Source organism: Herpailurus yagouaroundi, unplaced genomic scaffold (assembly GCF_014898765.1).
Source record: "Herpailurus yagouaroundi ecotype Mexico unplaced genomic scaffold, PumYag 189, whole genome shotgun sequence".
Classification (NCBI taxonomy): Eukaryota; Metazoa; Chordata; class Mammalia; order Carnivora; family Felidae; genus Herpailurus; species Herpailurus yagouaroundi.
In genome coordinates this window covers 16,826,650-16,841,783 of record NW_024412420.1, presented here as the reverse complement: position 1 = coordinate 16,841,783, position 15,134 = coordinate 16,826,650, and the positions used below count along the sequence as shown (strand labels likewise).

The window sequence follows — 15,134 nt, the reverse complement described above, 5'->3', positions numbered from 1 at the left end:
CATAGTGATATGGGGAACAAAGGCAAGAAGGAAATGGCAGGTAAAATTAAATTTTCTTATAACCTGCAGCCCATTGACAAATACTTGAGGCAAATACAGAGTATAATACTTCTCCAGGGACTCCCTACTGTCATAATGTTAACGCCTTACTAGAGGAAAATACTGTTAGCTTGACAATAGCAAGGCCCAGGTATTTTAGGAGTCTTCTTTAGCATATCAAAGTCCCTCTGGAGGCCTCCCTTGTGTCTTTACCTCCCCTGATTCCATAGTATGTAATGAGCCACTCTTCACAACCCCAGTGCAGCTCTTTCTGCCCTCAGGTCCTGACCCAGTGCTTTAATAAAATCACCTTTTTGTGCCATGGATGTCTTCAAGAATTCTTTCTTGGCCATCAGTTCCCAAAACCTCACCAATAGTTTTTGAATCCTTTCAAAAATCTTGTCATGTTTCAGCCAGGACAAACAACAAATATTTCTGATAGTACTATACAATCCCATTATTATTATTTTTTAAGTTTATCTATTTATTTTGAGAGAGACAGAGACAGCGAGTAGGGGAGGGGCAGAGAGAGGGAGAGAGAGAGAATCCCAAGCAGGCTCTGCACTGTCTCATGAAGCCGTGAGATCATGACCTGAGATGAAACTAAGAGCTGGACGTTCAGGACACCTGGGTGGCTCAGTCGGTTGGGCGTCCGACTTCAGCTCAGGTCATGATATCGTGGTTCATGTGTTCAAGCCCCTCGTTGGGCTTTGTGCTGACAGCTCAGAGCCTGGAGCCTGCTTCGGATTGTGTGTCTCCCTCTCTCTGCCCCTCCCCTGCTCATGACCTAAGCCGAAGTTGGAAGCCTAACTGACTGTAACTGTCGACCTGTATGACCATCTTGTTTTTCACTTTCAGTATTCAATAAGTTACATGAGATATTCAACATTTTATTATAAAATAGGCTTTTGTTAGATGATTTTTGCCCAACTATAGACTAATAGAAGTGTTTTTTGTAACCAAATTCAACGGTTTTCTCTTTGGGGTGCACCAAATTGTACACAGCCCACAGAGTGTTGAAAGTAAAGAATTTTTTATTACTTATTACAAGCAAGGAGACAGAAAGACAACCCTCAAAGCACTGTCTCTGGCACACCTGGCTGGCTCAGTCAGTAGTGTGTGCAACTCTTGATGTTAGGGTTATGAGTTTGAGCCCCACATTGGGTGTAGGTGTAGAGACTTAAAAAAAAACACTAGGGGGCCTGGGTGGCTCAATCAGTTGAGCTTCTGACTTCCGCACAGGTCATGGTCTTGTGGTTTGTGAGTTCGAGGCCCATGTCAGGCTCTGTGCTAACAAACAGCTCAGAGCCTCAAGGCTGCTTTGGATTCTGTATCTCCCCCCGGCCCCCCCCCCCCGCCAGCTCATGCTCTGTCTCTCTGTCTCTCAAAAATAAATAAATGTGAAAAAAATTTTTTTAAGTTTCACAGGAAAGGCACAGAGACGTTGAGCGACCTACCTAGGTACCAGCAGCTAGTAGGTGGCACAGGCAGAATTAAACCTGAGCCTGTTTGACTCCACTACAGTGGCCACCTGAATTGACAGGTTCTCTAGGGACCCGTTCTCTGGTTCTAGGCCTGCTTTCTCTTGTCACCTTCCCACCCCACCCTCCTTTCCACTAGCACAGTGTTTGAAGCTGTGACTGGGTTTGAAGCCCTTTTTCACTCATGCCCTTCTCCTACCTCTAGACCAGAAGCTGGACACAGCTTCTGCTGCTTCTAGAGGAAGACTGCTATCTGTGGGTAAGGGCAGGAGGTAGGTCAATAGCCTATCCAGTCCCTGCCTCCACAAGCCTTCCTGGGTTGCAGGAAATGATCCCTTCCTCTGGCCAATTCCACCTCCCGGGAGGAAAATCAGAAGGATAATAAATATTAACCTGTAGCTACACAAGTTTATACTTTGTCTTGAACATTTCTCATCCACTAATCCACTTGGTCCTGATACCAGTCCTGTGAAGGAGGTAATAAATAATATCCTTCTTGTTCTACGGGTAAGGAAACTAAGATCCAGAGAAGTTATGTAGGGTCTCCAGGGTCAGAGGAAGAGGTAGACACTAGGCTTGAGCCCAGCATTATAAATCCCCAGGACTAGGCCACTTGCTAATTAGCCACCTTGCTTTCACAGGGCTCAGACTCCAGTGAAGGTTAGATGGATTTTACATTTTCTTCCCTCTTGACTCAGCACAGCCGCAGGAGATGGAAGACTGAGGGAACTCCTGAAAACTTTGGGAGTGGGGAGGGAGGGGTCAGCAGAGGGCCAGATGAGGATCCAGGGATCCTAGGAAGGGTGGGAGGAAGAAATCAGAGAGAAAAGCCAGCTGACTCAGAAATTGTCCCTGGGGCCCATGGAAACTCAAAGCTAAGGTGGAAAGGTTTCTGCCTGCACAGGACCTTGGAGAGAAAGGTAATTTACAGGCATTTCCTAGGCAACTCAGGAGGACAGCTTCCCTCCTCCCCAGGGCAGAGGAGGCCTGCCCAGTTGCCCCGGTAGTGGCCACATTGTGAGGTGGTTCTGGTTACAGGCAGTGGGGTGGGAGAGGAAACACAGGTGTTGGGGGCAGTGGTAGCAACCTGGGCTCTGCCTGCCCCCACCCCCTTCTGCTGTCCCCACCATCATGGGCAGCGCTTACCACTGGGAGGCCCGTCGCAGGCAGATGGCTTTGGACAGGAGGAGGTGGGTGATGGCCCAGCAGCAGCAGCAACAGCAGCAGCAGCAGCAGGAAGAGCAAGAGCAGGTGCATGAGAGGGGCCAGTTTCATCAGGGCTTCCCGGGGCAGGAAGGGAATGGGAAGGGAAGATAGATCCCTAGGAAGGTATTTGGTCAATGTTTTGCTGGGGTTAGGAGGAAAGTAAGGTCCTTTGATGTTCTCAGGGATGCACTACGTGTGTGTGTGTGTGTGTGTGTGTGTGTGTGTGTGTGTGTGTGTGTGAGAGAGAGAGAGCGCGCGCATGTGTGTGTATTAGGGTAACTCAGCTTTGCTGTTGTACTAGGCTGAGGGCTAGTGGGGGATCCAGGGAGGGTCAGGTCTGAGAGATTTTATTTTTAAAAATTTTTATTTATTGGGGCACCTGGGTGGCTCAGTCGGTTAAGCATCAGACTTTGGCTCAGGTCATGATCTTGCAGTTCGTGAGTTTGAGCCCCGTGTTAGGCTCTGTGCTGACAGCTCAGAGCCTGGATCCTGCTTGGGATTCTATGTCTCCCTCTCTTTGTCCTTCCCCTGCTTGCACCCTGTCTCTCTCTCAAAAATAGACATTAAAAAAAAAAGACTTTTTTAATGTTTATTTTTTTAAAGTTTGAGAGAGAGAGAGAGAATGTGCCCATGTACACAACAGGGGAATGGCAGAGAGCGAGGGAGAGAGAGAATCCCAAGCAGGCTCAGCTCCGTCAGTGCAGAGTCTGACACAGGGCTAGATCTCAAGAACCATGAGATCATGACCTGAGCTGATATCAAGAGTTGGAGACTTAACTGAGCCACTCAGGTGCCCCAGACCTGAGAGGTTTTAAAGCTGTGCTGTCCAATAGGGTGGCCACTAGCCTGTGTGCTGTTGAGTCCTTGAAATGTGGCTAGTGAGACTGAGGAACTAAATTTTATTTATTTATTTTTTTTAATTTTTTTTTCAACGTTTATTTATTTTTGGGACAGAGAGAGACAGAGCATGAACGGGGGAGGGGCAGAGAGAGAGGGAGACACAGAATCGGAAACAGGCTCCAGGCTCTGAGCCATCAGCCCAGAGCCCGACGCGGGGCTCGAACTCACGGACCGTGAGATTGTGACCTGGCTGAAGTCAGACGCTTAACCGACTGCGCCACCCAGGCGCCCCTGAGGAACTAAATTTTAAATGTTATATACATTTAATTAATTTAAAAATAAATTTAAAAACTAATACTCTATATATTGGAAAGCTTTTAAGTATGTTTAAAACAACTTGGATACGTAAATCTTTTTTTTTAGAGATCCCATTGAAGTGGTTTTTTTTTCTTTTTTTTTTTTCTTTTAATGTTTATTTGAGAGAGGGAGCATGAGTGGGAGAACACTATCGGGGAAGGGGCAGAAAGAGAGGAAGAGAATCCCAAGCAGGCTCAGCACTGTCAGCGTGGAGCCTGACACGGGGGCTGGATCTTACCAACCTTGAGATTATGACCTGAGCCAAAATCAAGAGTCTGATACTTAACTGATTGAGCCACCCAGGTGCCCCTGTTTTTTTTTTTTTTTTTTTTTAATGCTTTATTTTATTTTTATTTATTTTGGGTCGGGGGAGAGAGGCAGAGGAGGGAGACAGAATACGAAGGAGACTCTGCACCATCAGCACAGAGCCTGTCGTGGGGCTGAAACTCACAACCCATGAGATCATGACCTGAGCTGAAGTGGGCTGCTTAACCGACTGACCCACTGAGCCAGCCACCTAGGCGTTCCGATAAATCTTTTTTTTTTTTTAAAGAACTTTATTATTTTTATAATGTTTACTTAGAGAGAGAGAGTGCGGACACATGTGAGTAAGAGCAGGGGAGGAGCAGAGAGAGGAGGAGACAGAGATTTCCAATCAGGCTTTATGCTGCCAGCAGAGAACCCCATGCAGGGCTGGAACTCAGGAACCATGAGATCATGACCTGAGCTGAAGTCAGACACTTAATGGACTGAGCCACCCAGGTGCGCCATAAATCTTTTTCAACTATGCATTTTATGAAATCTAAATATAAAGCAATTAGTTTCGATCAAACTCTAGTGTCCGAATTAAGAGGTACTATTACATATAAAATACATGGTGGGTTTTGCAGACTTAGTACAGAAACAAAGAATATAAGCAATCTCATTAATATTAATATTTTCATGCTGATTACATGTTTTGGACGTACTGGGTTAACTAAAATATATTAAAATTAGCATCACCTATTTCTTACTTTTTTATGTGGTTACTAGAAGAGTTTAAATTACTTGTGGCATTCATTATATTTCAATTGGACAGTGCTGTTTCAAAGTGTTTGCAAGAAAGTATCCTTTGTTCTCCTGCACTGAAAACTGTTTTCAGTGCATAGCTCCGGAGCTGGGAGGTGGGTGCTGAGAGGCTGCTGTTTCCTGGGCCAGCGCTGTGCCAGTGGACACAGTCACCAAAGAAATAGTTCTCGGTGTTGTGGTGGGTGAAGGGAGCCTAGCCTCCCACTCCCTGGAATAGAGACCTTCTGGCCACCTCTGTTTCTCCTTTCCTCCATTGCCTGGCTCTCCGCGGTGTCTCTGGCAGATGGGTGATGAATGAGGAGGGAGGAGGATGCCACTAGCTGGGGGGTGGTTTCTTGCCAGGAACTGAAGGAACTCCAACAGGAGGAACGCCAGTCTGAGGAGAAAACCCAGCCACCTCTGGAGTCTCAGCAGGAGCAGCAGTGGCCATTGGGGCCTCCACCAGCGCAGCCACAGCCGCAGGGGACCCCAGTCGGAGCACAGCTGCCCCAGCGGCCACAGCTCGCAGAACAGTCCCAGATCCTGCCTCCGCCGCCGCCACAGCCACCACCGTCGCCAAGGCCACAGAATGCCCAAGAAGACTCTCTTACTCAGTGCACTTCCGCGCACATTCTGCAGGATTCCCAAAGGCCAGGTCCCCAGCTTAGCTCAGTGGGAGCCCATCAATTGCCAGGGCAATCCAACTTTAACAAATTCCTTCAAAACCCTGGTGAGATGCCTGGGAAGGGAGGTGGTGAGGAGAGAGTGCCCTATAGTCCAGAATCCACATCTGTCCTCCACTGTGTCAGACTCTCCCCAGTACCTTTGGCCTTTACTTGAGGATCTCTTCCTGTGGGTACCATTGCATCACTCTGGGGCTGCGAAGGAGGCTGCTGTCTTTTGCAGAGGGTGGGATCTGAATTGTAGGTTTAACAGCAGTATAGTGTGCCCTGAGAGGGCTGGAACAGGGAATCCCAGCACAGCCTCCCAGTTGGGAATTTTCTGGGTGGGCTCAGTGGGTGCCTTGCCCTAGGTAAGGGCTGCCACCTGCCCCCGCCCCCCCGCCAGACACATAGTAAAGGGCCCAGCTCTGCCATGATCCATTTGCAGAAACTGTCAGATGAGTAACTTGTGCTTTGTTTCATCATTAGGTTTCAGGAAATCATTCCAATCTAATCCAGATAAATATACTGAGCACTCACGATTCACGGTGAGACAGTGTGAAAGACAGGTAGACTCTGGCTGTGTGTCTGAGAGTGTGTATGTGTGTTAAGTGTGGATGGAATCCTAGAGAAGCTTCCTTGGTGGAAGGGGCTGCAATTATTTATATTTCATAAAGTCAATTATATAAAGTCTTGATATGCAATTATATAGTCACTTCTGGATGGTCCATTCCTCCATTTGTTGCCTTCACAAAAATGTCCAAGGAAGGGCTGTTGCTCAACACTAAACATAAATGGAGGGATTGACAATCTATTGTTTTAAGTGCTGATCCGGGCAGAGGCAGCTGGAGCAGGAGGAAGGTAAGACATGAAGCCAGAGGCTGGGAGTCTCAGGATCGCCAGTCCCTCATCTGCCCCATCCAGAAAATGAGAATGGTAATACCACTTCCTTAATAGAGGCATCAGGACCACTGAATGTGGCAATTACAAGAGAAGGCATCAAAAGCGTTTACTTTAGAACCTGGCTCAGTGCAGGCCTTCAAACCCAGGGTGGTCACTCTTGATGAGGACACAAAACAGTACAGGCTTTGGAAAGTGAGTTTCTGACACAGGTGCAAAGGATGAGAGACCCTGATGCTCTAGCCCTTTTAGGATGAGGACTGGGCTGCTCCATTTTACTTTGAATCCTCTGCCCTCAAAGGGCTTGATACAATGTTCAGGAATCAGCAGGCCCAGAAACTGTTAACTAACCTGGTTTGCCTCCTGTCTCTCCCTCTTCCCAGTCAACGAATTACACACAGCAATGGTGATCCAGAGATAGACCCCCACCCCCACTGGCCACCAGCAAAAAAATAACCCAGATGAGGAGCCCCACACTTTCTCATCCCTGGCAGCATCTCCACTCCGAAGGCCCCCTCCTGATCCACTCTAGAAGAGGAGGCTAGCTGGGAATAAAATGTGATGGCCTCCTGAAAAGAATCAAGAGATTGGTCAGCTCTGTGAGACTGGGATGAAGGGACAGGGGCTGAGGACCCATGAAGGGGACGGACTGGGTGGGAGAAGAAAGGCGGGAATTTCATGCTTCTGTAGGCAAAGCCATCGGGGGAACTTGGTCTTGGCCCGCCCAAGTCTATATAGCTCCACTGCTAGCCCTTGTTTAGCAAGGATAGGTCTTTGGGGGGGCTTCAGGTTTAGGATGCTAGCGGGAGCCATCACCTCTACCCCCTGGCCAATGCTTACTGAGATACGGTTGGGGAAGGAGGGGTTGCATCACACCACAGCAAGCCTGGGGCAGCACTAGAGGTGTCAGGCAGGGCCCCCCCAGTGCTGGGCCCTTAGTGGGTGCTGAGTGGTTGCATGATGGGAGGCAGGGGTGGAAAAGAGCTCAGAGTAAGGGGGGCTGTAGCCTCAAGCACAGGACACCTGACCTTGGGGAGGCGGGACTCACCCACAAAACCCCATAGGCCTCTTCCTTCCGTGTGTGGCAGAGGCAGTCAAAAGGCTCCGAAGACCTCAGGCAGCCCTCTTACCACTTCCTGAAGCTGGCACCCGGGACCCCCTAGGCTGCCCCCTTTTCCGCCTTGGACTGGTGAGGGGATGCCTAGAGCCCTTCACTGTAGCCCACACAGCATCGCCTGAGGGTCAGGCTGAAGGAGCCCCTCAGTGCAGTGTTTCCTGAGCAGGGGCAGCTGGGGAGGGGGGAAGGGGACACAGAACAGGAATATTAAAGTAGGGAGGGAGTTGGGGCGCCTGGGTGGCTCAGTCGGTTGAGCGACCGACTTCAGCTCAGGTCATGATCTCACGGTTTGTGAGTTCGAGCCCTGCATCGGGCTCTGTGCTGACAACCTAGAGCCTGCTTCGGATTCTGTGTCTCACGCTCTCTTTGCCCCTCCCCCACGCATGCTCTGTCTCAGAAATAAACAAACATAGAAAAAAAAATTTTTTTTTTTTTAAATTTTTTTTTTCCCTCAACGTTTATTTTTTTGGGGACAGAGAGAGACAGAGCATGAACGGGCGAGGGGCAGAGAGAGAGGGAGACACAGAATCGGAAACAGGCTCCAGGCTCTGAGCCATCAGCCCAGAGCCCGACGCGGGGCTCGAACTCACGGACTGCGAGATCGTGACCTGGCTGAAGTCGGACGCTTAACCGACTGCGCCACCCAGGCGCCCCGAAAAAAATTTTTTAAAGTAGGGAGGGAGCTTAATAGACAAACAATGAGAGAAAGGCAGAGAGCGAGCTCCTGGGAGCAATCTCTCAGAAGCCAGAAAAGCCATACATGTTATCAGAGGAGCTCAGGGCCTGGAGAAGAGAGCTCGACGCCCACCCGGACACTAAGAAACAGGCTGGGAGTGTACACCAGCTCCCTGCCCACTTACAGGAGACTTTTTAACACTGTCAAGTACAGTTTATTGAATACAATATAAACCCTACACATTCGGCAACCTACATACAGCAGAAACTCCGGCCTGGCCTTTCTGGACTTCTGTGCTCCTGCCGGCACCTTCTTGACTCCACCCCCGCCCCCAGCCAACCAGCCAGGTGCTGTGACACTTCCCCCTCTCCAGCCATCCAGCTTCACGTTCACTTTCCCCACCACCTAAGTTCATCTCCCTGCCTGAGGAAAACCACAGCCGCCTTTAGGGAGCAATTACCATTCTAGCTCAGCTACAAAACAAACCGCCTCCACCTGGAGCCCAGTGGGAAATTGGGTTATCTGGGACTTAGCTTCATCTGAGCGACAGCAAAGAGGAGAGGGCAAGACCAGTCCCTACTGATATCCAGCTCCATACTGTCAATTCCTGAAGGAAAGCAGAGGACTCTGGGTGCGCAGGACGGGACCTGGTACTAAGCCAGGGATGCTGCAGAGCCCAGCAGCTTGCGGAATCTTGAGAATCGCGATAGCTTCACCTCTGCAGGCTTTCATGAGAGAGCAGCTGGGACCACCATTTGACCTACCTGTGTCCCCACATGGACTCAGGATTGTGGCCTCACCACCAACCAGAAGCTTCCCTTCAATAAACAACTTATCAGATGATTCTGGTTTCATCTCCATTTTTCTTAGTTAGGCAGAGGGGGTGCCTCCCTCTCCTCCCCTACTCCTTTGGCTCCGGCTGTGGCGAGAATAATAAAACTAATTTGTGGCAGGAAGAGCTTTAGCCAGAGAACGGCTCTGTCTTCCTAGGAACAGGAACAGTCTTTAACCAGGGAGGATGCAGGGTCAAAGGGCCTTAGCCAATCTTGCTGTGAGGGGACAAGTTACCAGGAAAGAAGCAGACCATCACCATCACTTTGTCACATGACCAAAGCAGGGAGGCATGAGACAGCACGGATGTCCCTCAAGTCCCAGTCCCATCCCTGGGTGGAGAACTTGAAAAAAGATCCATGTTTTAAGACCCAGATAAAATTAAAGCTTTCCTCATTTAGGCAGGAGGAAGGCCAGCCCTAGAGAAGTTAGGCAACCAAAGTGCTCAGCACCGAAAGGGCAGGTGCCACTCCAGGGATGCTACAGCAGCTCTGAAGAACATCAGGTCAGACTTTCCTCAAGACAGACCAAGGGGAAAACCCCTAGAAGAACCAAACTTCTTTTTTTGTGGACATCAGGGGATGTGTGTGCGCACGTCTGTAAAGTTAACTTCCACAGAGAGCTTCCTGTGCTGAGGGGGTATGTGTGGCGGGGGAGGTATAATAAAGCAGGGCTTTTCCTTTGGCAAAGTCACTTAGGCACTGGGAGATCCAGCCCAGGCTGGCAGCGGCCTGGAGTTTGGGGGCAGCAGACAGGTCACGTCGGGTGAGGGACCAGCAAGTGGGGCACTGACGCGTTTCCCCGGCAGTCCACATATTCATAGCTCTGGAAGACTAGCTGCTCTGAATGGCTCAGGCAGGAACAGGTCAGGGTGCCCCTAGAGAGGAAGTAGGCTTTGTGGCTGTGTCTGGGAGGAAGAAAGCTCTGGACCTACTCTGCTGTCTCGGGAGGTGAGGATCCATCAGACACCCCACCCTCTTCCTTCTGTTCCCCACTCTGCCAAGGCACCTGGGACAGTTGTCCCACCTGTAGTCCAGATAGCCCTGTGGCTTCACATCAATGGCTTATAAGCAAGGTGGGATATAGGGAAGGGGCTATTCCCATGAGACAACAAAGATCCAGGGAGTTAGCTTTGGATGACTCCTCCCACAAGGTGGAGCAGAGGGGAGACTGGGGTCAGAAGTAGGAGAGGGGACACCAGGGCTCCAAGCCCTACTTACTGGATGTGCAAAAGTACATGGTGGACTTTGATTTTCATCCAGGAACAGATTTTGCTGAGAGAGAAAGAACATGGGACATTTCACACTGAGCAGCCTGTCGGCTCAGAGGAGACCTGCAGGTCCCAGTATCCTTGCCTCCTGGGCTCTTTTCCATCAGGGGTCCCAAATGCCACTCCCACTCTTTCTCCCTCCCTCAGCCTAAGGTGAGAATGTCACCCTTGCTGCAATATCATTCCCCCAGGCCCCACAGGCCTGGCCCAGGTATGTGCTAGCCCCTCCACCAACAGAAAACAAGGACATTCATCTTCCTCAGCGATTCAGGCGGAAAAGCTCAAGGTCACATATTGTAAGAATTAACCAAATTCTGGCCTGTTTTCATTCCAACCTAGGTCTAAACAGGCAGAGGCTGGGGACCCTGAGCCCCCTCACACTGCAGTCTTGGTTATGAGAGTGAAGGCCAAGTGCTGGCTGCAGGGTTTGCTAAGCCATCAGGAAATCTGGTAGGGATGAAAACCGGGTTTCCAACCAGGAAAGAGGCTAAGGGAGAAGAGATCAAGAGATACTTACTAGGTGTTTTCATCCCCTATCTTGTTGGCCACTGCATAAAACATCTGTCAACCAAATGGGCATAGGGTAAGCCCCAATTTCAGCTGCCCCTTCCCACCACCAGTGTCCATACACCTGTGGGCAGGGCTGTCCAAGGGGAGGGAGTCACCTGTTCACTGGCCAAAGGGCCGATGTGTAGGAGGAGGCTGTTGGAGACCTGCCCCACCACGAGGGACAGGTGCAGAACCTCGATGGTCAGCTGGGTCACGGTGATGGGGTAGTAGTTACTATTGGAGATGTTTAAGATATTCTGAGGAGAAAGAGAAGGAAAAGGGAAGTGAGAGGGTGACCATCCTTAGAAAGGAGAGGTCAAATAGCTTCCCAAACCGCCAGGCCTGGCTGAGCTTCACTCCTACCACATGCCAGGAGCCCCTTGGAAGAGCTCTTACTGGCAAAGGGTCACTGGAAGACATTAAGCTGGCACAGGATCCAGTCTCACCCTGCGAGGCTTTTCTCTTCAGTTTTGCCGCCCCGCCCCCCAGGGAGTCTCAGGCATGCCCCCTGGCTGCACCCTGTGTTTTTTTCCTCTGGTCCCGATTCTGACCCCTCACCGTGTACAGTCCCAATCCTACACAATCTGTTATGGGACTCATGGTTGCCCCTGCTTCTCCCCAGCCCTCCACACCCCCTGGGTGCCATAAAATTCCTGGCAACCTGTGCCCAGGATTGTAACCCCAGATAAGGGCTATAGAGAAGAGCTGCCGGCAAGGCGGGGTTGAGCCCAGGGGTGCAGGCATCCACCCACCCACCGTTATGTTGAGGTTGATATCAGTCACATCAAAGGCCACTGTGGAGGAGTTGAGGCCTGCAGGCTGCACGGAGATGGGCCGGGGAAACAGGAAAAAGATGATGAGGGAGGAAGTCACAAGGCAGGTGAGCACTGCCAGGAACACGAAGAGCTTCCTGTGGGAAGGCAGGATCCGGGAAAGAGGAGTGGAGTGGTCTGAACACCAAGGAAACTTGAGCAGGGAGCTGTTCAGACACTCCTCTCCATATACAAGGCTCTCCCCTGCACTAGCCCCCTCATAACCGTAAATTTACCCCCCACCCAGATGTGGAGGACCAGCCCAGGTTCAGATGTGCCCCAAAGTGAGTCAGAGCACAGGACTGGGAGGCAAGTGACCTGACTTCCACTCCCAGCTCTCTGTACCCACTGGCCCAGTAACTCTAAGCAAGCTACTTAACCTCCTGAAGCCTTAGTTTCCTTGTCTGTAAAATGGAGAGAAGTGTACCTACCTCACAGAATTTGTTCATGCAAGGTCCTGACACCTAACAAAACTCAACAAATACTAGCTATCATCACTGGAAGAAACATCCACATGGATGTGAATCTGAATATGAAAATTCCGAACAGGATATCATCTGTCCATCTGATTTAAAACTGAGACATGCATTAAAGAGACAGCACCTTATTATATCTCATGAGGGGCACTGCTAGATTCAGATTCTGGTACAGTGGTTGGGGAGGGCAGGGTGCTGGCTCCCAGACTGAAGCTGAGGAACTTGGGAAGAGGTTGCAGGGACTCCTGCCAAATAGACCCAGATGACAAACAGGGTTATAACACCCCCAGTGAAACTCAGGGCTGCCTGTGAGGTTCTGAAGCATCTCAGAACAGGGAGCAGCTAGTTTTCCATCTCAGCCAGGAAGAGACCAAGCAGCTCTGAACTGCCACAGCAAGGGAGGCTCTTAGGAAAAATAATTTCCCCAAATTGCAGCCAGGGCCACTCCTTTCAGGGCCACCCTCAGGTGGCATCTGCTATGCCCGTCTTCTTAAACCAGGAAAATCTCTGGAAATGCAGCTAGTACGTATGAACCCAGTGAGGCTTTCTTGGGGAGAACCAACGGAGAAAAATCGCAGGGGGAGACAGAATGGGGGAGACAAAAAGAACAGCCCCCAGGGGTGACGTCCTGTGGAACTGAGGGGAGAAGAGGGGCTTACGTGTGCCTGGGCTTCAGCCTCTGGTCCCCATAGGGGATGAGCGCCACTAGCTGCTTCTCTAGCTCTGTAGAGAGAAAGAAGAGAGAGGGCCAGGAAGTATTCGTGACAAATGTTTCCTGTGCTTGCCTCCCAGATGCACCCCTACACCCCACAGAGTAGGGTCAGAAACATGCCACCTCTGCCCCACAGAACTGGGAACACAGGGCAAGGAGGGCAGCTCAGAATAGAAGCGAGCTTTTCATTAGCAGGTGTGAATTTCTGTAAGACACCAGCAAATGAGAAAAGCCTAGCTTCTTTGGAGAAGTCATTTGTTAACTTCCTGAGTCCTAAGGCACAGTGTTGCTCAGGGAGTGGGGAGGCCGGAGACCCCTGGGCTGGGGAGAACAATCAGGTCAGGAGGGGTGGGGGTGTCTCTGCAGCGAGCCCAGGGAGAGTTAGCTCCTTGCTGGCCCAGCTGCAACTGGGGGACCAAGAGCTGGGAGACCCAACCCCATTCAAGGAGGCTCAGGGGGGCCTGCCCAGCTGGCTGCTAAGAGCTTTTTTTCTGGATTCCAGGCGATTTCCGAAGCCTCGGGCCACTCACCTCTTGGGATCTCCCCACTGCCCTGGCAGGTGGGACAAGTCACAAAGCTGGCACCAGCAGTTCCTTCACGAGGCACGCAGGAACAGAAAGACTTGCTGCTTCGGATGCTGGAGTAGCAGGCAGCTTTGTTGCCAATGGCTGGGCTGGGGGGCAGGATCGATTTGTTCTCATCCTCCCGAGAACCCAACTGGGAGAATGTCTCACCCATCATTCAGGGGGAGTTTTCACTAATAAGAAAAGAACAGAATTCACTGCTAAGCTTGTTAGCACGGACACTGAATGTAACTCTGGTTTTGGGTTCTTAGGATCGGCAAGGACTGCCATCACAATGTCAGCAAGCTCCAGCCCAAGGAAACTAGGAGATGGAAAACTGAGCAGTTACATGGGACTCTCCCATCAGAAATCGCAGTGTTTCCTTTCATTACTGCAGGGGAGCTCAATCTGCCTGCAAGAGGGACGAGAAAAGCAGAAGTTATTTCACTAGAAGAGATTTCCAGAAGTGAATGGCAGAGCACTTATTGTTTTTCTGGGAAAGTTGCTGAGCTGTCATTCTCTTCATGAGAAGGAAGTGGACAAGGCTGGGGGTGGGGGTGTGGTGGAGGGAGGCAGCAGTCCAGAGTCCCTTCACCCTCTGCAACAAGAGGACTCTCAAGAGTTGTCTAGAACACCCGGGAAGAAATGCCTGAAATCTCCCAGCCTGGGCGTGAAAGGAAAGCTTCCATTCCTGAGCCGTGGCAGGTGCTGGCTTAATAGGAAGGCAGGGATTCTCTGAAATAAGAGAAAGAAGGTTAGACTGGTCACAGGTGCAGCTAAGAACCTTAAAATAGCCTGGAAGGGAACAGAAACCTCTTCCTCACTGCTTTCTGTGAGATAGGAAAGAATGCCAGGGGAAGAGTGGGAGCACTGGTCTGGGCTGATAGTGAAGGATACTTCACTAAGGAATGGTACAGGCTAACAATCCAGATTCTTCTCCAAAGGCTCAGGAGTGGTGTCAGAACGAGTGGGCAAGGTGAGCTGCATACAGACCTTACTGGGCTAAAAATCAAGAGAGCCTCACCTGGTTCAGGTCTGGGATCCAGGGCTCCTGTCAGCCAAGAGTGAGATTTCTGGAATGGTCTTTGGAGAGAAGGGCTTGTAGGGTAGGGTGACCAGAGAGGCCACGGCTGGGGCTGGCCAGGCTAGCGGCCCCCTTCAGCAGAGGCCTGGGGGAGCGAACAGGCCACGTTGGAGGGAGGACGGAGCGGCGACACCGGCCTCCTCAGAGGGCTAAGCCGCTTCCTGCCCTATTCCGGGGCTCAGCCAGGGGCCCGAGCTGGGGAGCGCAGAAGCTGGAACTTCATTGAAGGAGAATTTCAAGTCCCGCCAGACACCGAGGCCGTTAGTCGAGCCTGTTACCCGCGAGTGCCTGCGTGAGGCTAGGAGACACACAAGGTTCCTCGACCCTTGCCTCCCAAAGGGATAGAAAGGAAGGAGGGTCTAGGAGCGCCTTACCCCACCCCCGGACGTCAGCAACCGAGGCAAGCAGAATCGAAAGTGCGGGAGCCCAGCGGCTAACCCCAGGCTTTGACTCCGTGCTTGGGGAGGCTCCGCCCCAGCTCCTCCAGGCCCGCCCCACCCCGCAGGGGCCCG

At 51.0% G+C, this 15,134-nt stretch overlaps 1 protein-coding gene and 1 long non-coding RNA gene across 3 annotated transcripts; one reads left to right on the top strand and one right to left on the bottom strand.

Moving 5' to 3' along the window:
- The first annotated feature begins 5,591 nt into the window (after window positions 1-5,591).
- On the top strand, window positions 5,592-7,115 carry LOC121045062 (uncharacterized). Its single transcript, XR_005797580.1, has 3 exons — window positions 5,592-5,700; window positions 6,122-6,180; window positions 6,916-7,115. It is a non-coding gene; the product is annotated as an uncharacterized LOC121045062 (long non-coding RNA).
- On the bottom strand, window positions 6,613-15,092 carry TMEM106A (transmembrane protein 106A). Of its 2 annotated transcripts, none has more exons than XM_040497689.1 (8): window positions 14,563-15,092; window positions 13,506-13,732; window positions 12,923-12,986; window positions 11,732-11,885; window positions 11,092-11,232; window positions 10,944-10,987; window positions 10,377-10,430; window positions 6,613-7,101 (listed from the first exon to the last, which is right to left on the bottom strand). In XM_040497689.1, exons 2-8 carry the CDS (start codon window positions 13,714-13,716, stop codon window positions 7,074-7,076), a joined length of 696 nt encoding a protein of 231 aa, XP_040353623.1. In that variant the 5' UTR covers window positions 13,717-13,732; window positions 14,563-15,092; the 3' UTR covers window positions 6,613-7,073. The 2 variants fall into 2 exon arrangements, with proteins under 2 accessions (XP_040353623.1, XP_040353622.1); XM_040497688.1 differs by lacking the exon at window positions 6,613-7,101 and adding an exon at window positions 8,517-10,033 and having other exon boundaries at window positions 14,563-15,081.
- Window positions 15,093-15,134: the final 42 nt, after the last annotated feature.

Coding starts and splice junctions, on each gene's coding strand:
- TMEM106A (XM_040497688.1), bottom strand. CDS start 13,716: ATGATGGGTGAGACATTCTCCCAGTTGGGTTCTCGGGAGGATGAGAAC. Junction 10,988..11,091: donor GCCCTTTGGCCAGTGAACAG/GTGACTCCCTCC, acceptor TTTGGTTGACAG/ATGTTTTATGCAGTGGCCAA. Junction 10,431..10,943: donor ATAGGGGATGAAAACACCTA/GTAAGTATCTCT, acceptor TTTCTCTCTCAG/CAAAATCTGTTCCTGGATGA.